The 22620-nt window shown below is 41.4% G+C and overlaps 1 protein-coding gene across 1 annotated transcript; it reads right to left on the minus strand.

Annotated features, from left to right (window-relative positions):
• Positions 1 to 3380: 3380 nt before the first annotated feature.
• pggt1b (protein geranylgeranyltransferase type I, beta subunit) lies at positions 3381 to 22012 on the minus strand. Its single transcript, XM_020643452.3, has 9 exons — positions 21878 to 22012; positions 20373 to 20491; positions 18451 to 18515; positions 17613 to 17764; positions 17121 to 17253; positions 14724 to 14769; positions 12431 to 12615; positions 10889 to 10997; positions 3381 to 7793 (listed from the first exon to the last, which is right to left on the minus strand). The coding sequence occupies exons 1-9, from the start codon at positions 22003 to 22005 to the stop codon at positions 7627 to 7629; spliced, it is 1104 nt and encodes a 367-aa protein (XP_020499108.1). The 5' UTR covers positions 22006 to 22012; the 3' UTR covers positions 3381 to 7626.
• Positions 22013 to 22620: the final 608 nt, after the last annotated feature.

Below are 22620 nucleotides of genomic sequence, written 5' to 3' on the forward strand. Positions count from 1 at the left end.
AATGTGTAAAAGAGACTAATTAGCGTAACGAAGCGTAAGGAGAAATTGGAAGTTGCCATCAAATTTCCTCACAGTTTGTCAAAGAGTGGTTTTAGAAATCCAAAACAAACCTCATATTGGCACTAAAGAAGGGGACCATGAATGTCAGTATCAAATTTCAAGACAATTTATCCAATTGTTTGCAATATTTTTTCCGGGGACAAAGTGGTCGACCGTTTGACTCATAAAGACATGGCCATCTTTGGAACCGTGCAGCTATACATGTGGGCAAATCATACGAAACGTGTTACCTACTTTTGCTACGATCTGGGAGAAATACCTCTGAAGCAATCATAAAGGCAATAATTCTTACATACTAACCCTTTAATAACGGTGCTCGGTTACCTCATGGGTCAAGGGCAGCACATTCAGTTGCTCTTCTGAACCTTTTACGACCCTTTCAATAGACTCTTGGGGGCAAAGAAGAGCCCAGAGCTCATGTATAATACAATATCTGTGAAGATGACACTTGACTGCCCCATAAAAAGACACATAACTGAGCCACAGTGCCCTCCACTTTACTGAATAATCAATAGATAGCATTGATGAGTGTGCTTTACAAAGCAGAATTGATTTGACTTGAATAACTCCAGAGGAAGCAGCTGTTATATAACCACATGTACAGTTAGTCCGCTCAGGGCCTGTGGGTAAATAAACATGAGTCATCATATGGCATGGTGTAATGCGGTAATCCCACTGTACATGTATGATTGTGTGGTAGCCACAATTCTGATCAATTAACATGAAATCAAGTCCCCCCTCTTCCCTTGGTTTGCACGTGCTTGACTGAGACAAAATTCACAAGATTTCAGATTCATTTTTCCCCCACAATCAAACTTTAAAATAACAAGACATTAACTTAAGTTTTCATGGTGTCTATGGTGGCTTTCATAGACGGTATAAAAAGATGGACCGGGGCGCTGGTGGCGCAATGGTTAGTGCGCGCACGCTTGAGACTACAGCCTGCATGGAGGCTGTAGTCTCAAGCGGGCGTCCTGGGTTCACATCCCACCTGTGGCATGTCGTTCCCCACTCTCTCTCCCTGATGTCCGACTCTATCCACTGTCCTATTTATCCATTAAAGGCATAAAAAAAAGCCCAAAAATAAATCTTAAAAAAAAAAAAAAAAAGATGGACCATGGGGTGCAAGTAACCAAACAGTTAGTGCATGCGCCCCATGTAAAGAGGCTTTATTCCTCGAGAGGGTTCAAATCCAACCTGCGGATCTTACCCGCATGTTGTTTCTGACTCTATTCACTGTCCTATTTCTAAAATAAAGGCATAAAATCCCCCAAATTAAATCTTTACTTTAAGAAGATGGACAACATGACAGCTTCCCAAACATGAAGCCAAAAAAAGCAAATTCAAAAATGCCCGTTTTTACAGCTGAAATAAACATGTTTACAGCCTGGTTAAAATGTCTTATAGGCACACACGGTACAGGGGTGAATTATTTTCTACCTCATCCGATTTTTTTTTTTTTTAAAGATAACAGCTATTCATAAAAAAGTGCAGATGCGGTGTAGCGGTTTGTCAGGTGGCTTAAGACCAGTAACCAATTGATGCCACTGAGACTTTGTCCATGTTTATTTACAGTCTATGGTCAAAGCATTTGGAGCTCCCCCTCTTGACAAGCTGCAATATAGGTCAAAGTCTCTAACTGGTCCATGTTAACAAATGGACATGGGAAAATCAAAATACATCCAAATACATTTTTCTCTAATGTGATTTCTGTCTTATAAGTTATTTTTATCATGCTGATTAATGTCAGTGTTGATTTTTCTTTTGGCTTCACTTTTGAACAATGGGATGAAGTGGAGATGCACTGTCCATCTTTATACACAGTCTATATTATTTATATGTCACAGAAAAACTCTTTTGTCTCACAGGTATAAAATGTCTGTTGTAATGAGGGAGCGTAACCATATCCAAACTACAGCTGCTGCAGCTGGCTGCGGAGGGAGCATCTGACGACTTTAACCCGGGTTGGGCTGTATTCACAGGGGAGGAAACACATCTCGACTGAACATTGTTTTCCTCGATTCTAAAAATTGCATCATAAACTTGAAAGCACCATAAAATGTGTGATCAGCTGTCTCATTTTTGGAATCCCCCCCATTACATTAAGATTCGCTCTCTGAGTACAGTAAGGCCAGTTTTTCCTGTATTAAATTACTTAATCAGTGCCAACCGTGAGGTCTGTAACCGTGCTATGCAGCTCCCTGTGGGGTCTATATATGTGTTTGCATGTGTGGCCTGTATCCTGTGAAACTCCCCTTCCCCCCAAGCATTTTAATTGTGCCTTAGTCACTGACCTAGCAATGAACGGAAACAAAATCATCATCAAACTGAAGCTCAACTCATGCATGTTGCAGAAGAAAATGAAAGGGCAAATTAGGAAAAATGCTGACCAGTTGTCATGTTTGAAGTTAAAAATGGAGCAGTTTGGAGTCACCCAGCCACACAGAACCAACTGTGAACAATCTTTTATACAGAAACTCAGCTGTTAGAGATAATCATACAACACCCATGTTTCTTTTTCTGTACTTCCCTCACATAAGGGCAACTTAGACTTTGTTTCCTCCTTTCTAGATCCTCACTTGTGTTTTTCTTACTCTCTGAAGTGCATCACTTTGGATAAAAGCGTCTGCTAAATGAATGGTATGATACAGAAAACTCACCTCTCCTGGCATGTTCACTGGAGTAACAGTGGCATGTTGAACACAGGACAAACATGTTAGTTAGACACAAGACGGTGAATCCATTTCTCTATTATTAACAACATCAGCCTCTGATACAAATATCTTCACCACATATAACAGGAGCTGAGAATAAATAAAATAATGTTGGCTGTTAGGTGTACAAATGCATGTTTTTGTTGTGGAAGGAGGGGGGTTGGGGTATTCTTAGTGCTTTGTGTTGATTATGAAGTTTTGGTGACACCGTGAACCTCAGTCTATTGTTACCAAAAGGCCATTTGTATCTACTTGTGTTGTAATCTTTTCACACTGTACTGCAAAGCTGAACATTTTCTGAGTGGGTTGCATGTGTGAACACAAACAACCAAATTTTAATCTCCTATTTTGTCCAGACTTTCTCCAGCCATCCTCCTTGTAAAAATATCTGCAACAAGTCAGGGTGGGCCAATGTGCATACTGCAGCCGGGGCAGGGCTGATGACGTTTATATCTGAGGATGAGAGTCATGCTCTTTTCATTCACATGTTCAAATGCCTTTGACTTTAATCATCCTACATCTAACAGGTTTTAAATGAAAAACAAAGCCTGATATATATTCCAAACAAGTTGCTGAGACAGACAAAAATCACACTGAACCCAGAAGAATTGTAAAAGTTAGTATGCCTTTTTATTCAACATATATACAGCATGCACCACCAAGCTTAAATCCAGATCACTCTCCTCAAACTGGAAGCTGAAGTAATAGAATACATTAAACGTTTGCTCTTCAAACTCCTCTAACCATCTCAAAGCTGTACCTGTAAACATGATTTGATCTTGAGCACTTGCACAAAAGAAGTCACATATTTAAAGACATTTACATATTTATCTACACTCAATATTTCTACAAAGCATAGAAAAAATAAATTCCGTTACATGTATTGTTACATTATTCAATATTGCATTATGTATGTTTAATGATGACGAAGCAAAGGTTCAAATTGCCCATTTTGTAGCATTTCAGCTGCATGTCAAAAGAAAATCATGATTCTTTACATCTATTCAGCATCCAGGCGGCTTTTCCAGCAGTCTGCTTAAAAGCGCAAAGCCTCGTCCCGTCTTTTCATGCTGTGCGGACCGAGAGCGCCAACTACAGCGTAACGTAGCAAAAGTGAGAAGTGATATAAAACTCTGCAGAAAGAAGCAGCTCCGTCCATCAAATCTGTCATCCCATTTAAAGTCGAGTAAGCAGTTATGGCTTCGGCCTAAATGAATTATTCTCTCCTTCTGGAATAAACGTCAACGATCAGACGTGCAGGTAAAATGACCTCAATCAGTAAGCCTTCGTCTGATTGGATAAGAGGACCCTGCAAAGCCAGGCAGAGGGAAAGTCAAGTTTCAAAATATGCCTTCACTCTGTTCCATGTAGAGAGCACATATTTTTGGTGCTTTTCTTTACAGAAGAGAAACAGCAAAGCTATGCCCATTTTAGGCATGCTGTTCACGTAGAGGAGCATCAAGAGAGCGGTGACCCAGAACAGAAGTTACATGAGGCACATTTTTTCAGAGTTTAAGTTTTCGGGAGTATTTGTCCTTCTTTAAACACAGAGAGATCCAAACAGAAGGCAGCTGTAAAAGTGGTCATTTCAGGAGATGCACTGGAGACACAATCACTTTCTTTAGGTGCGTTTCTGACTTAGGACTTCTCAGATTTAGGATATTTTGTAAATATTCAACCAGAAGGGGATAAACTAGAACATACAACTCTGAAAAAAAAAAAAAAGAAAAAAGGAGAGACCACTGCAGAAGTATGTTTCCCTCTGGTTCTACACAATGCATTAGTGAACTCCTTCAAGTTATTTTTTGGCCATTTTTGCTTTAATTAGACACGACAGCAAAAGAGAGACGGAAGATCTTGGGAAGAGAGAGAGTGGGGGATGACGTGCAGCAAAGGGCCGAGGTCGGATTCGAACCCACGGCTGCTGCGACGAGGACTGTAGCCTCCATGCACTGGGCGTACCACATGACCTTCTACTATCTTCGACTATCCAGTGCTCCTAGTGAACTCTTTCTAAGTTGAAACATTAATAATCTGCACTTTAAAAATTTAAAAGAAACCAGTTTTTGTTGCATTACTTGCCGTCTGAAAAATACTGCATCATTTTGTTTTCTTAATAAAGTTTCCATTTTCTCAAAATGCAATGCCTTCAGTACATCTTATTTCGAAGTAGGGAGAAATGTGGTATAACATTAAACAAAACAAGTTAATTTCATTCAAGCAAACCTCTAAATAGAAGTACCAGAGAAATACATATTTTGTCAGTGGTCTCTAAATTTCTCCAGAGCCGTGATTAGATTTTTTAATTAAAAGTGAATTGCCTTTGTCAATTAAAAAAAATGGAAAAAATGAAAAAACACATGTAAAACATATGAAATCTAATGCTGAAAGTCACAAAATGTTTGTAACAAAAATGGCAAGGTAGAAGTCAGCAAGAGCAGAACTGTGTCTGAGGCAAAAACAGACTCAGAGTTAAAACAATGTAGCACTATAGGACACAGCTGAACACAAAGCTATTGTTCCTGCACCAAAACAAAGCTGAACAACAGCTTTGGTCAAGGTTCAGAGAGGACACAGAAGCCTCCGACGCTTTACTTTCAATAATAGATGGGACGTATTATTTATTTAGTCACCTCCCCTCCCCACTTCTCTCCTTTCCTCTGTCTCCCTGCTCTGCTTTCTACACATAAAAATCCAGGTCAAGTTGGCGGGGAGAGGGACGAGGCCAGGTTCATTTCAAACATGGCGGAGAGAAACACAGAGGTGGATACTATTTTTATATCTAGTCAGAGCTGGTGCTACACACAGTAGATCCCCCCTGCAGGTAAGGTGTTGACAGACCACTATTTCTGCCTCGCTCTCCATCTCAGGGAGCAGGTGTTCGCTGTGGAAGCAGCCTTATAATCAAAAAGGGTGTGGCTTCAGCAGGGAGGCTGCAGGAACCTGTGAAGCTGGAATAGCAAGGATCAGAGCTCTGAGGGCATGTGGAGCAGGTTGACATTTACACTATTTAATTTGCCTTTTTTTAGGGTTGGGACAAAATAGCAATATGGCAATATAATGTCATCCAGACTCATGGAACAGATTATGGAATAATATATGGGCAAAGATGAAGAAAAAGGCAGGATAAAAGAAGAATTTGAAAGAGGGATAACGTGGCAGTGAAGGGAAGTTAAAGGATGATCAGAGGTGAAACAGCTGTGTCAGGATATTTTCATGATAATGGATGTTGTATCAGGAGTTATCCTGCAGTTTCCACACCACGTCTCATGTTGGGATCTTATGATTTCACTTCCTCTCTTCAGCACAGCTTAAGGAAAAGAAGGCTGAAGGTCGAATGTATGATCATTTGTGTAGACAATGGGTAATGCAACAGAGAGTCCAGGTGTCCAAACCTCGCTCTTTGTTGGAAGTCGACATTATATGGACTCAACAGGAAGTGACAAACACGTCAGATTGTTTCTGTGGCACAGTCTGCTCGTGTGCATTGTTCTTTGTTTTTGCCCTGCGTCCTTTCTTTTACCAGAACAACAAGTCAGCTCTCAGTGCCGTTCTAAAGAATACACATCTCCTAGTTATGACGTCACTTGTTTCATCTTTTGTCTTATTGATTTGCAGGCTGCACGGTGCCTTAAAGGGAGGATGGAAAACTGGTGAAGGAGGAGCTGCTCAGATCAGTTCAGGGTTCAGGAGTCAGGGGATGTCGAGAGGGGATCAGTGGATTAAACAGAAGGGAAATACCCCGCAAGAAAGAAGGAATTTTCCCCTTCTGCCCTTAAGACGCTGAATCTTTTCTGTTTGCCTTGGGAAAGCTGCGAACGGCATGCTATCTGCGATCTTGAAAGATAACGCCCGTAGCTAAAGTCATTGTTTAATCTTCTTTCTAGGGCGCTCTCAATTTTATTTTCTGAATCATAGCTCTGACCCTTAAGGCGGTTGTCGGCGCTGTGCTGCATTTTCCATTCATTTCACCCCAGCAGCTCGATTCTGATTTCAAATCTCAGTTGATCGCTGAACAAAACCCTCAAGTGGTGAACCTGCAGAGAGCTGAAGAGAGAGAGTCTACCTGCCAGGCATGAATCACACCTGTGGGACTGGAGAGCTTTGAGGCTTTGAGGAGGTTTTCAGGGGAAGGATTGAGATGTTAGGAAAGCAGAGATGCAAGATGTAAGGTACAGGGAGGAAAAGGCAACAGAGTGTTTGGTATCTGAGAATGCAGGGGTATTCATTAAAAGTTAAACGATCCTTTTTTCGCAAACGTTTATCTGCAAAACGGGACATAATTCAGATAGCAAGCAGACAGCTAGCAACGCCTTAGTGTCTCTACTCAGACCGTTTTCACCAGTACTCTGAGGTTGTTTCTGATGCCTTTGCTTGGTGGTTCATCCCTGGATGGGATGGTTTACAGCAGATTGTGTTGTCCACTATGATGATGATGAGGCTAAGGTGCAATAAAGCTTCATCGCTTCATTATCCAAAAGGACTTCGCAAAGTTGAGGCATCTGGAATATTTTCAAGATTCTAGCAGCTCAAATTTGTCTTTCTGGCACATGTTTTAAACTGCAATAAATCACAATGAACACTGTCATTCCCTACAGTCTACTCATAAAAAGGCAGCAAAAAAAAAAAGAAAGAAGAGTGACTTATACTGCTCGACAAAGAGAAAAAGTCACTTTACACAGACCGCTCCATGTAAGTCTTTCAAACCTTCCTGAAATGAGGAGGTCTCTCAGATGAGTGACCAACAGTTTCTAAGACAAAACAGCAGTTTCCAGTGGCCTCTCACAGACTACTGTTAGGTGTTCCTGATGACTGAACCTGTTCAGAGACAGAGCCGTGGACGATCCTGCTGTCAGAGCTGTCTGCTGCAGCTGCCCGTGCTGTCTCTCCACGTCTGCTGCAGCTGCTGGAGGTGCTGAAAGGCTCTCTGGGTGATGTTAAGAGCTGGGTGGACCTTCCTCAGGCTGGGCTCTCCGATCAGAGACAGACCGCACAGCCCTAAGTAAGCATGGAGGGGGTCTGGGGGACGGGAAAGGGAAAGGGAGAGAAAAGGGCGGAGAGGTGAAGAAACAGGGATGAGAGAGTGAGAACAGGGAGGTGGGGGGGTGGGGGGGGGGAGGAAGACAGGGACGGTAACATGTTCAAACAGAAGCACCTGCATGTGACAGGTCAGTGGACTTCATCAGAGAGAGGAAGTCACCCCACTTCCCATTACCATGTTTAGTCAATAAAACAACCACATTTCCCATAAAGAACATCATTATGCAGAAGAGGTTTTTGTTGTTGTCCTGCTCCCAGAAAGTAGATAAATAATGCACATATCAAGGCCCCCCATGACCACCGTCTTCCCCCCTGGGACCAGGATAAAAGCTTCACAGGCAAGTAAATGGAGCAGTAATTGAATGATAATGAAATGAAAGCTGATTGGACACAGGCATCCGAATCAATCAAAACACCATTAGCTGCATCAATCAGGAGGGAGGAAGACTCGAGGCTGCACAGAAGACATTTCTGCTCAAGGTTTGTTTTCTAGCCATAGATTTTAGATCAGCAAACACACGTTTTGGTTTATGATTACAGGTATTGCTGGACTGAGACATCTTTGGGGAATATTTAACATGATGAGACGACGATTTCAATCAACTGTTGATCGGAAAATGTGAACACTGTCCCCCAGTTGAAATTCAGAGTGTTGGGCATTAATGTTGTGATCTTTATGAGAGTGCCACATCAGAAGCTCTCTCATGGTCACATTAATGGAGTTAATTATACCAAAGCAGTGGGGGCCTGGGGGTACAAGATTAACGGTAATGAGCAAGGTCCTGTTTTGGCCAAAAAATCTTAAACTGCTTCACTCCAGTTCATAGATGTGTTCATATTTTTATAATGAGGATTTTTTACGTTAATAGGCAAAAGATAATTAGTTTTAAATATTATATATTTATACAATTTTAAGAAGAATTAATGTATAGGTTTACACCAATAGATAAATAGGCTGACTGGACAATTACATTATTGTCTTCCCACTTTTTCTAATGTGTAAAAAATTTTTTTTGCATTACGTTTTTCAGTTTTGTAAATATTACATTGTTTTGGTCTGTCCGACTGTTTCGGGGGTCATTTCTCTTTTTTATATGTACAAAATGCAGGGGGCTTCGGAGTCCCATTGATTGCGGTTGGGTTGCTGGAAATCCTGCCTATGTCAGGCTCAGAGCTGGAGCTGAGGCGGGTCTTAAGCTGGTCTTAAGCCTCTTGACAAACAGCAACGCCAGCCCGTCAATCAGGTCAGCTAAGTGCCTTATTGTGAATAACACTTGTCCTTCCTGAATTCAAAAACTAGTTATCAAATAATTCACCACTATATCGTTTGTGTGGATTGAGACATGAGCTAATCAGACCCATTTCTTGGTTTGAACCAGGCAGTAAACATGTTCATTGTAAAAACAGGTTGGGGGCGCAGTGGTTAGTGCGCGCATCCCATGTATGGAGGCTGTAGTCCTATCTCTACATTAAAAAGGCACAAAAGCCCAAAAATAAATCTTTAAAAAAAAAAAATTTCATGGGGCGTGTATTATGTGACTTTGTTGCTTCTGCAGCCAGCCTCAAGCGGACACTCGAACTGCAGGATTTTGCGGCTCGCGTCAAACCTACATTTACATTAGAGTGGAAACACGGCGTGAACATAACACTGAAATATGATCTACTTTTAAGTGTGTTCAAGTCCAATATTTACTCTGCTGATCTCTACCAACTCCTGAGGAAAATATCTTGCTCCTAAGCTGCTAAATGCTCACTACGTCTATCAGCTAGAGTCTAACTGCACCCGTCTGCTGTATGGAACTGTACAGTGGGAACACAGACGGACACTGAGTCTTTGTTCGTTCATAGTGATGGCTTAATATTGGTGCCACAGTCTGTGAATTTACTTTGCATTACAGCGATGTGGAAGCACGCCGTGTAGAGAAACATGCAGTGCTGCTTTCCCCTGCTGTCCCCGCTGATCAGTCTCGTCCCTTCAACACCTTTTTTTTTTTTTTACTACTTCCGAGAACATTACAGAAGGACAATCACACCCCCCCACCCCCTTTACACCTCCCTGACATTCACAGTAAAGGCGAGGCGTCACAGAGGCGTAGATATCATGGACAGTCTGAATCGGGTGAGTGGGAGGAGTTGTGTGTCTATTTTGTGGATTCCTGACAAAAAAATGATTTCATTGAGACTTCAATCAATTTGGGTTGAAGTTAAACCATCCTAGTTTCACAAAATAAACAAAAAGACAACAACTTTTCCTTCCATGAAAAGTGAAGCAGGTGACCTGAAGTCTTTCTTCAAAGAACGCCCGTAGACAATAAAAGAGCACCTTCTTTTGTTCGATGCTTTTGTTACCGTCCTATCTTCCCAGAACCGCTCCTGTACATTTGTGGCAGTGCACAACGAAACGGTTCAAGTCCAGTAATGTCTGAAGCCATTCTGCTTTTATTTCCTAGAACTCTCTTTTGTCCAGTGGTATCTAAGAGGTTTTGTGAACACTGCGTCTGTTTGCCTCATTGTTTCCTCCCGCCTTGTTCCTGTAATAGGAGGAGGTGGATCTCCTCTGTCCTCGGGCTACCAACGAACAATCGCCTCATCAATTACACATTACAGGGCTGAGCAGGAACACAAACACACACAAGCATGTGCGCCATTGAAGTTTAGAGTTACAAGAGCTTTTCCATTGATCTCAAGTAAAAAAAAAAAAAAAAAAAAAAAATGCTGCCCGCAACTCCACCCTGACCTCTGTGCACCTGCGGAGGGTAGAAACTGTAAAGACTGAAGGCAAGAAGAAAAGATATCGAAACTGCTTAGATCTGCCGTCGTTTTGTATTTGATGGGAAATCTTTGAAGCTTGGGAAACCAAAAAATGTGTCTATTTTTTTCCTCCTTATAGACACTACGGGCTTCAAACAAGTACAGGGTGCAAATCTTTCTATGACAGAAACACAAAAAATACAGGACAAACAACAATGGGATCCATACAAACAACCATGGCTTGTCTCTCTGATTGGTGGTGACTAAGCGTCTCCTGCGAGGTGTCCCTGTAAGAGCCATCTCTGTCATTAAGATCATTTTACCTGGATGGCTGTCCGGCCACTTGGCGAATCCCCCCACCAACCGATCCTGCGTGGAGAGGATGAAGCTCCTGTTCTTGTCAAAGTTTGTGTACTGGAACACATCTAAGAGCTGGGAGAGCAGAGAGGGAGGAAAGGAGTCGACAAAGGAGAAGTTTTCGATGTGACATTTGGAGAAGCAAATTTAATAAATCATTTTGATGGTAATGACAGAGGGGCTCGTCATTTTCAATTTATTGTTGTCATGGTTTAATATACATTACGGGTTCAATGCCGACGGTAATACTTACAGCTTACGCAAGAATTCAGAGACCACTGCAAAAATATTTAGATTTCTACATCACTGTGTTACAACAAATCTAAGTTTAAGCAAAAATAAGAAATGTATTTGGGATCTTATTCTTTAACATATTTTCACATTTATTCTTCTCAGCGATTGTTACCGGTTTGTTTTCATATTTTTAATGCGTTCTTTTAATGTTATGTTTCTCTTTGTCGTGATGCTTCTGAAGTCTCGTGTGAAGCACTTTGAGTTGCTTTGTTGTTGAAATGTTCTTTATAAATCCGGGTTATATAAAACGGGCGACAGAAGCTCAGTCTGTAGGGACCAGGGTTGGGAACCGGAGGGTCGCCGGTGCGGATCAAGTCTGGAAATTGGTCTGGTAGCTGGAGAGGTGCCAGTTCACTTCCTGAGCACTACTGAGGTGCCTTTGAGCAAGGCACTAGATGTACCTGTAGTTAAATTCAACCGATACTGCAAAATAATGGCTCTTATGCATGTAGAGATGCTGATTTAAAGGCAATTTGGAGTTTTCTCACATTTTTAACAGACCACTATAAAAAAATATTCCAACAAATATAAGAACCAGAGGAAAATATTTTTTAAAGTGATCTCTAAATTTTTCCCAGAGCTGTATATCATTTTTTTTCCCCACAGAGTGTCACTGAAATCAATAACCAAACCCTTCATATTCTCTTTCTGTGAAATACAAGGGCAGAAAATATTGAGTGCAAGAGTTTGCCACTTCACTACTAACATATAGAAATATTTTGTGTGAGTGTTCATATTTTTGTCCCTGTGGCACACTTCTGACCCAGAAATTCACAGTTTTCGTGCATTGTGTTTGACGAAGAGTGTGAGGGTGTGTGTGTGTGTGTCCTCGGCTTACTCATAGCTGTTTGCTGTTTAGCTCAGCTCACAGTTTGAAGATCATGTGTCTATGCATGTACCTCTGGCACAGTGATGACCCACATGCTGAAAGGTTTGCTCACACGTTTTGCATGTTGTGTGGTTGTGCATGTGTGTGAATAACCCAGTGCATTAGACAGCAGGAGTACACACAGTGCTGCTTAGAAAAAAAAAAAGTGAACAGAGAAGTTCTGAAAAGTGCATGCCATTGCACTTTTCAAAATCTTACCCATTCTGCTTTCCCTTGAATGACAAAATGGTACAAAAAAAGGTGCAGAGTTAAACTGCTGAAGAGCACTAAACATGTTGCATGCATGCAGGAATGTGTACGTTGTGGCATGTGTGGGTCTGTGTACCTCCAGCGTAGCTCCAACCCAAAAGGAGTAGCATGTGTCTACAGGTTTGTTGGGCCGCCCGTGGAAGCCGGTCTGCTGCCTCATGATGCACCAGCGCCGGATCCTGTCCAGCTCCCGCTGACTCAGCGCCTCCTCCAGGCGACCCATCAGGCACAGAGAGGCTATGGAACAGTAAGTCCAGCCACCTGGACACACAAGAGACAGAGACAGAGCATGACACTCACATACTGTGGATATGGATCATTCATTACAGTAATGACTCCAGTTAAAGTGAGAAGGCTTTTCTGACCATGTGTTCATATTTAAAAAAAAAAGCACTTCCAGTGTACCTCACATTGATTATAGATGATTATAGAGCACTACAGTGAAAACAGAGTGTGTGTGTGGGCCCCCTTTCGAAACCAAATACTTGATGGCATGCTGCTGCTCTCACTGTTTACTTTTCCTTGAAAAGAATCAAAACATGGATCAGCTTTCTGAATTTGAAATACTGTTTACCAGTGAAGGAAATAGCTCAATTGTTACACTTTCTTACATGCTAAGTAAAGACTTTGAGGGTTTAAAGATAACTCAGGTGCAGAGGGGTTAGGCAAAATATGGAGAGGATAATATATTGTCGTCCTGACTTGTACGTTACAATTATCGAAACAATACAAACAGAGGTACAAAAAAGGCCCTCTTTCAGATTTCCTCGTCAATTGAAGTCATCATGTCACTGCTGGTGGTCCTTCCTTACGACGTGAACGGGGGTGATGTGAACAGGAGTTAACTGATATTCGAGCTGGGCAATTAATCAAGGTTCAATGACAATTCTGATTTTGTCTTCCCGCAGTCATGAAAACGAGATTATCAAGATTAAACGGTTACTGCGCTGCGTGCCGTATTGCGCTCGTTTTGTCCATAGGTTTTTGTCATGCGTGTTTGTTGGTTTATTTCGACCACAGGAGTACATCAGCACTACCTCAAAAACAACCACATGCGAGTGGTTTAACCAGTAACGTATGTTCAGGTGCTGAATCCACGGCGTCTTTGCAGCTGGACTCATACAAACACGATCGTGCTCACAGATTGCTGACAGGGTGTTATCGGTGCAGCAGCCACACGCAAGCAGCTATCCATCACTCTCTTCAACCGGCTGTCAACTGCTTTTAGTATCACCTATCACCATGCCTTTAACTCATTCTTAAACACTATCACCATCTCCGGCTGCTTATCTGTTCATGTGCTGTGTTTATGTGACGGGGAGCGAGACAAAGACAAGGTGGGACGAGGTGTAAATCTGCCAAAGCTCGACACTTGCCTCCGATCATTCACGTCTAGCTCTCTGTCTGCAGGACGCAGATCACAGGGGACAAATATAAATCTGGATCGAGCACAAAGGGGGGCAATCCAAAAGCATTTACTCTAACAGTAGGTGTCATGATAACATAATTATATACACTGAACAAAAATAAAGAATACATGGAAAGCAACAATTATGAATTTTGCTGAAGTGTGTTGAAAGGAAAAGCGTTTCTTCCTCTTAAGAAAACAGTTCATAGCCTGAAGAAGAGGAAATGAAAAAACTGAACTACAGAAAAAGGCTCAAACACAATTATCTGCAAAAAAAAAAAAAAAGGGAGAAAAATCAGCACACAGTGTGGGAGGTCTCTGTGCTGAACAAACACGCTAGGATGGATAATGTGCATCTTCTGCACATCTGTCCTGATGCGTAAGCAGCTCTCAGACACAGAGTTGGCTCGCATGAAGAAGAGAGCAGGAGCCTGTAATCACTCTGAACTCCTGCAGGAAGGAAATTATCAATAGACAGTCTGATACCAAGTAAACCAAAAATGCAAGCTCCACCTTTTTTAAAAAAGGTGACTACAGATGTGGCCTAAGCAGTGCTCTGAAATCTGTGTTAAATGTGTGTGCGTAGGAGGAAGGCTTTTGTGTCTGAATAATAAGGTTTAATTTGAGAGGGGGTGGGATTATAAATCTACAGAGATGGATTTTATTGGCTAATCCTTTAAACCAGTTAGTCCCATCAGTCACTTTCATGCCCTCTACCATGACATCGCCAACACACTCATACACACGTTGATCTGGTAGGAACCCTTTGCCTTCCAAAGTAGGAACGATATTAAATAAATAAATCAGATATTAAAAATCAGGGCTGCAGAGTGCATCAGTTTCTATTTCTCTTCTTCGACGTGACTAACCATTCCCTTGATGCGCACACACAGCCTTTGAAGTCACATTTCTGATATCAGAAACAAAAAGGTCGAAAGCATTTCAGGATGATTCTACTCACCGTGTGACTCTCGCCCAGCTCCCTGGCCAAACCCGCTGTCGTACGACTGTGCAGAGAACAGAGAAAAAAAAAGCCATTGAATTATACGAGTTGTATAATCTGGAAAGAAAGGCCGGTAATGTGAGCATGGGAAGTGATAAGTATGAAAAAAAGAGTTCATGTAAAGATGTCACCATAGACGAATGTCTGCCCAGCTGTTACAACGTGATTTGTAATTTACAGAACAGATTAAATGTGATGGATCCTTTTAAAAATGCGTCCCGATGCTCATTTCACCTTAATGGCAAACTAACTTAACTAACTCTTGGCACCACTCGCTTCTCATCTGCTCGCCAGCAGCTCGCTGTTAGCCCGAGTCTATCCCACCAGCATGGAGGTGCGTTTCTGGGACTCTAGTGACTTGAACTCTGCCTCTGTGAGTTTCCACCTGTTATTTCTGCACGGTCAACGTGAACCGGCTTCAACTGTACTCGGCCGTGACTCCGCAGCTTCGACCAGGCCTGCGATGTGGAGTTTGTTTTATTTATTTTTTTCCAGCTTGTGTGTTTGTGGGCCCCACAAGTTTAATAGTAAACACTTCTTAAAGGTCTTAAAGAGCTCTTTTGGTGGTTAATATTAACAGAGGTATTTTGTGGCAAAATTCATTGACAGTGAATAATACTATAACAAAGTTAAAGGGACATTACATTGAATCAACTGATCCTAAGAATTAAAACAGGATAATAATTTAACATTGAACTTAAAGGAGCCGTGTCACAAAGGTAACCAAGTATCTAAAAACAGAAATAGAGGGTTAACTAACACACATAAAGGCCCTGACACACCAAGCAGACGGCAAAGAGCTAATGGCTGAACGAAGGCCGACTGTGGTGACTCACGACGCCTTTGGCTTGGCCAAAAAGTTGCACTTTGTGCAAAGACTACAGCCAACGGACAACCAGCACATACGTTCTGCACATGGGTGAGAGGAAACAACTCTCCATGCCAGCAGGCGGTGGTAGTCCGTTGTTATGATACGAGAAGACCATTTTCACATCGCTGTCGCGCACCACTCATATTATAGGTAGCCTACTAATCGAGAATAAAGTCTGAATGATGTAAAGCTTTGTTAGTTTCTCTACAGCTGCAGCTATAACACTTTTACACATTTTAGAGCTTCTCTATTTCTAAACTTTCATTCAACTTTAAAATGATTGTGTTAAGTTGTTTTGGTTCTGCATGTATTCTACTTTTGATTCAGTCTTCACAAACTTTATTGTAGGAGACACCCAAACAAAAGAAGAAAAAAAAAAAAGGTTCCTAAAAATATATCGGCTGTAAAACAGGAAATCTTGCCAGGAAAGCAGTTCATCATGAATCCCAGGAGTTCAACTACTGACATGATTGAGGCCCTGTATGCTTGTTGGTCTTGTCTGATCCTAACTATAACAATAAGGTCAGTGAAATGATACCTGGCGTCACTCAAAGTGAAACTTCAGTGTGGCTGGTTATCTTGTCTCCTGATCCAGACTGTTTCTGGTCAGAGCTGTTTGCTCACAAACTACTAGCTTGGGCTGCCAAAGACATTTCTGGACTTCAAACAGCAGCAATGTGCATGTGGCAGGTTGATAAATACACTTCACACACTCCTCTCTCTCTCTCTCATCGTTGTCTATGAGAGAGTAACAGCTAAAACACTGAAGTCTGTGTACAACTTAAAAGCAACTGTATGTCTAGACACCCTCTGGGTGAAACTAAGAATGAGCTGAACTCTAAAGATGAACCCCTGATACCTCTGCTCTGCTCTGGGGACTTTAATTGTCAGGGTAACTATGACAACAAGCTTTGACTTGAGTCTTACCCTCGTCACTTAGAAAAACAAACACTGAGGTTAAAGTAAAGGTTGAATTAAACATCAGTCTACAGTAAGACTAAAATATCCCACATCATAAACTTCAAACATGTTGTTTTCCTCCTGTTGGGAGGCAATATCTGCGCTACAGCTACAAGACCAATGATTCACTCACTGCTCATCAATTATAAATGAAGCATTTCCAGGCAGAGTGCCACCTACTGAGGGTGGGTGGCCTATTCTTCCCATTCGAGTGTAGAGGAACTGCATTGAATGGTGCAGAAACAGAGGTTGCACCATTAGAGGGCACAGTCCTTCTGGCCTATGCTGCAGCAGTCATGATATTTAACCATGCAGGAGTGCAGCAAAAACTCTTAGGCTGATTTTTAATCTTTGATAAAAATACGAGTAAAAAAATCAAACCAACATTGTGCTTGTTTGGATAAAACACAGAAACAAAAACAGAAGTAGTGAGCACCAAATATTGATTCATTTCTTGTTTTTGATGCCCAAACTCCTACACAGACATGTTGGCAACGTTTTAAATAATCCCCTCTCGGACTCACCAAACTTCCCCTGATGTACTCGATGGCCTTTTGGATGTCCATGCCTGACCAGTCATCCAGCATGTAACAGATACTGGCTGCACAATAGATAAACCGTATGTCATTTTCACTTCCCTCTGGCACTGCGTAGAAACTGCAAACAACAACAGGAAAGTTACGCAAACAGTGGAAAATAAGCTCAATGCCACAGCAGGTTGTAGCATTCCAGTCACATCGTGCCTACAATTAAAAAATAACAGCGCAAGCTCAAATACATTTATTTGTGAATATGTTGTTTAATATGTCGGACATGAGACTCACGATAAATGTGTGGTTGTCTGGTTTGTCTGTTTGGGTGTGTGAACATGCACCAACATCAGTTAATGTCATTCTGAATTAAGACAGCTGGTGCTCACATGTCCTCAGGTGTAGTGAGTCAAAGTGGCAGGGTAAGTCAGGGTGTGTGTGTGTGTGTGTGCGTGTGCGTGTGCGTGCGTGTGTGTGTTCACTGACCTGCCATCCTCCAGCTGCAGTGCTCTTAGACCAGCTAGACAAGCCTGCTTGTTCACCCTGCTCAGGTCGTCTCCCAGTATCAGCAGGGAGCACAGCCCAGTGTAGGTCATGGCTACATGGCCACTGTCGTATGGATGGAGCACACCTGGACCCTGCAGAATATATATATATATATATATATATAATAAAATGATTAATACAAAAAACACCTCACTGTGGTTACTATAAACACACCTGGAGAAATTAAATTGTTCAAACATTATGCAACAAGATAAATCAAGTATTTATATCTGTCTAAAACTTTAGATTGCACAAAAATCAAAGTGAATAAAAGGCATTAGACATCTATAACAATGACTGTTACTGCATCAAAAGCCCCTGTAGTGAAGGAACTGATTGATAAAATGTTTAAAGGGACAGCTTGTTTTTTCTGGATTGGGGTTGTAGGAGGTACTTGTCACCTTGTAGTGGTAGCAGGCATGGAAGCTAGGCTATAAATCATTGCAAACAGTAATGTAGCCATTTTGAAAGTATGCTATATTGTAGCCTAACAAAGCACTGCTTCTGATCATGACTCTCAATAAAAGGGATCTTTCTGACATACAGATCCTTTGACTTATACACTTATTACTGATAAGTACTTCCTACAACCCAACCTCAGGAAAATGAGATCATTTAATGTCAATGGACAATTTGAGGTAAAATATGATTTTGGAATGGACAGGATGTTGAAGTAAATGAAGAATATCTGTGCTGCAAAGGAAGGGTTGCATCATCTTTTACATATCTGACACGATGTTGGGTTAAACGAGGGGTTAGTGAGGGGGAGGGGCAGTACCTTAGTGCTGTAAGGAATTCCAATATGGGACGATCCTCGAAACCCACAACGACTTAGGTTAGACTCTGGGGGGGAATAAGAGGAGGAGGGCAGGAAGAGAAGAGAGTAAACACCAAGAGAAACATGAACATGACAACTCTGCTCTGCTGTCTCACAAACCAGGTCTTGTTCTATTGACCTTCAAGCAGAGTGCTGCGACAACGCTCAGCCTGCTCAGAAGCTGCGCTGCTGCCATCTACTGGCAACGATCGAAACACATTACCCTCAGCAGAGCACACCGAATATGTCAAAATGAATACAATACAGCTCAAGAAATGTTATGTGTCACACAGTATTAAAAAAAAAAAAAAAACAGACAAAGATCTTTGTGACAAAATCATTTCTGACTGACAGCCTGAAAATATAGTGATCATATGACATTTCATTCTCTCTCAATCATCACTTTATACTTTTATAATTAGTCAAGATCTGCATGACACATGTATTTTTAAGTTACTAATGTTGTAATCAAAACTGTCTGCTAAACACTTTTTGATTTTAAAGTAGCCACAACAACATCAGCGACAGACGTCTCCTGGCACGGATGAAAGCACAACTTTTCACATTAATCATCCTGATAAAAACAGATGACACGCTCAACCCACCTGTGCTAAATTGGAGAGCAACACGCCCATCAACAACTGTTCAAAGTCTCAACAGCCCAACTAATAACTTCTTTCAGTGTTGACGATGCAGTCGGAAGAGTCTCTAAAGTTGGACTTTCACAGTTAATGGAAGAAAAACAGACAGACACCAAACATACGGCAGATGCATGACTGAGACCAATCAAGCACGGCTATCCCGACATGATTTCTGTGGTTGTTTTGAATAATTTACTGACTGGGCATCGAAACAGATGGCACACAGTGACTCGTTAGAGCTAGAAACAACAAGTCATTAAATATTTAGAGTCAAACTTTTCTTAATGACGAGAGGAGCAGGAGATGAAATAGTCTGAACGAGGAGGACACCTGGAGGCCAATATCTGTTCAGACATTTTTTATTTTTTTTTATTTTAAATCTCATTGGCAGGAAACTTAACTACATGGTGCAGCCTCTATTTCACCCCGATGAAACTAAAAACCCAAACAAACACAGCCCACAACACATTGACATAATGACATCATCCCAATGAAAATGTTTGCCTTGAGTGTGTCAGCCCTTACTTTTTTCACATTTAACGGCTTAAAGATGATAAATGTCAAAAGTTGGGTCCCCCCCCTCCTCCCTCTCCCTCTTTCTGTTCGCACTTAGCAGCAGTAACATACAGACACCATCGTATCAGCTTAATTCGCTCCTCACCTCTCTGATTGTATTCCCTGTGCGCTGCATTGCGAGAGTATTTTTCATTATTGTCTTCTTTACTACCACTTAGGAAAAGAGTAACGATGCAGCCACTTGATGTCACTACAGAGAGCTCATTTCAGTGTTTACAACAACAGAAGCCTATGTGTGATATTCATATCTTCTCATAATGTAGAAATCTAGCTTGTTTTTTTTTTCTAAGACATGCATAGAAAACCTAACAGTCTTGATCTAATAAGGTCAACCTGTCTTAGTATGCAGGTTTCTCTTTAACTACAGGGGTGCATAGAGAAAGGACTGAGATCTAATCACTCAGGCTGCTTATAGAGATGTTCTGGGACACTGCATTTCTAACCCGAGCTTTTCAAATTAATTATCATAGACAGCTTCTCTCTTCTGTCTTTCTTGAATGCTGGGATTTCCTGTCAATTAGGCAACACTGGGGGGGGAACGAGACTGATCCGTGCAGATGATGTCAACTTCATTTTCTTCCAGCCCTGAGCGTCAGAGGTGATGTCTAACTTATTTCTAACATGCTTCTGATTTGCAGCGGAAAGTGTTAAAGTTATAGGACTTACGATCCTCTGTGGGCAAAACCTGAAGCGAGTAGATCCACTCAATCATGACGTTTCTATCGATCACATCCAGAGCGTCCAACACATCCAGGCCAGACAGGGCAAAGAATATGATAGTTAACCTGGACAGAAGGAGGATAGCATTCTTATTAATGTGTTACACATCACCTATCAAACCTACAATAATAACAGCTGTACTTCTATATCACCTTACAAAAAACAGAGAGTGCTTTACAAATGGATTAAAAACAGAAACATCAACAATATACAAAACAGATTAAACTAAAGCGAGTCAAAACAAATAGTGAACAGTGTCCACACATCTGAAACCCAAAGGCAGAGCGTTTGGAAGTGTTGGCGCTACGACCTTCAAAGTGAAGTCTCCCTTTGTCTTTAGTCTGGAGTGTGGAACTACTAGAAAAACCCAGATCAGAGGATCTACAGTAAAGAGATCTGTTGGGACTGTAAGGTCGTAGAAATTCTGTGAGGTAGGCCGGGAGTCTTGAATTGCACTCTGAAATGTATGGAAAGCCAGTGTATAAAAAAAAAAAACAGAATAGGGGTTATATGTGAGCTTTTAGGAGGACCTGTTGTACTAGTTGTGAATGGTGAAGGGATGTTTCACTAAGAAGGGTTGTTTCTGTTGCAGTAATCCAGACGGGGGAGGGCATGAATGATCATCTTCATCTGAGCTGAGGGAAACAATGGGCTTAAACAAGAAGCAGAATAAGGTATTCGTGGTCATATCTATTTAACAGTTCAGAGGAAGTAAACAGCAACATTAAAAAAAAAAAAAAAAAAAAAAACATACTCAGATCTATGACCTAAGAAACAGACTCATTGCTTGAGTTCAGCTCGTAAAGGCAGAACATTAAGATCATTTAAGAGTACAAATGAACACTGTGTGCGGCTTTTCCGGGACTATTTGCTTGAGGTCACATTTTTGGATAATAAAAACTCGTTTCTACAATCTATCATTTCGAAGTTAAGCCCTTTAGTTCCCCTTTTTTTCCAACTGAACAAACTGTGGTAACTCTGTGTCGTGTGTGACGTCAGCAGGTGTTTCGCTGTAACGAGTGACCCTGTTAACTGGTGTCCTCCAACAACAGCGCGTCTGATGCTGTCCTAAATACAACAGCCACTGGAAACGTTACGATTGTAAATGTCTTAGTGAAGGCCTCTTTGTTTATTTGTTTACTTAAACCATCAAAATATAAATCAGAAGATACGAAAAAAAAAAACCCAAACACACACACACACACACACACAGGGACTTCCGAGCACCGCTGCTTATTCTCCGTTTTCGACCGCCGCTGTTGTTGTTGCTACGACAACCACGGGGTCTCCGATTAGCAGGGTCACGTATTCATGCAGAACACCACAAAGCGAAGTGTCACTTTGCTTCATTTAAACACGGTTGGTGTAGCACAGCTAGCTCGGATGCTAGTCAACTTATTCAACAAAAACACATGAATCAGGCCGTTCGTTTTTAATTCCAGTGAAATTACCTGGTTGTTTCGAGCGAGGCGTACCGCTCGGGTAACACCTGCAGTGTTCTCTGGAAGAACCGAACATGTCGATCTCTTAAAAAGTCTATTTGCTCAAATTCTTCAAACTGGCTCTCCTCTTCCGCCATCTTTGAATCCGCACCTATGAGGGATCTTCTTCTTCTTCGTCTTCTTTAGGTTTAATGGCGGTTGTCACCCAGAGTGTTGCGCTACCGCCCACTAGTGGAGAAGAAATGCTGCTTTTTTTTCTTTGTCCTGTTTGAATGACAATTAAAATAATATATAAATGAAAATAGCTCTCTCCCCATCCTCTTACAAACTAGAGAGATGCAGGGCTGAGCTCTACTTAGACAACCATTGCTCCTCACATAGTGTAATTAATTATTTTTCCCTGCTGCTGTGAGACTTGTAGCACAGGACATTAAGATGGGAAGGAAGTACTTCACACCTCAGACTCAATGGACAGCTGACCACAATACAAGTGTGCAATGTTAACCTTAAAAACAAAAAACAGTGCAATTATATAATGTGAAAAATGTGTGCGCAATAACCTCAGGTGCAAAAAGAAATGTAGAAAGTTAGAGACAAGAAAACATATTTATGTTTTCATTTCATTCTAGTGTTCCCCTTTGTTATTTTTTTGTATTATATCTTTGCTTTAATAGTGTATAGCTTCTGTACAGTTTATTTTAAATCACTTGGCTGTTACTACAACTTATTTATTTTTACTTTTACTTTTTTTG

Source organism: Labrus bergylta, chromosome 2 (assembly GCF_963930695.1).
Source record: "Labrus bergylta chromosome 2, fLabBer1.1, whole genome shotgun sequence".
NCBI classification, from domain to species: domain Eukaryota; kingdom Metazoa; phylum Chordata; class Actinopteri; order Labriformes; family Labridae; genus Labrus; species Labrus bergylta.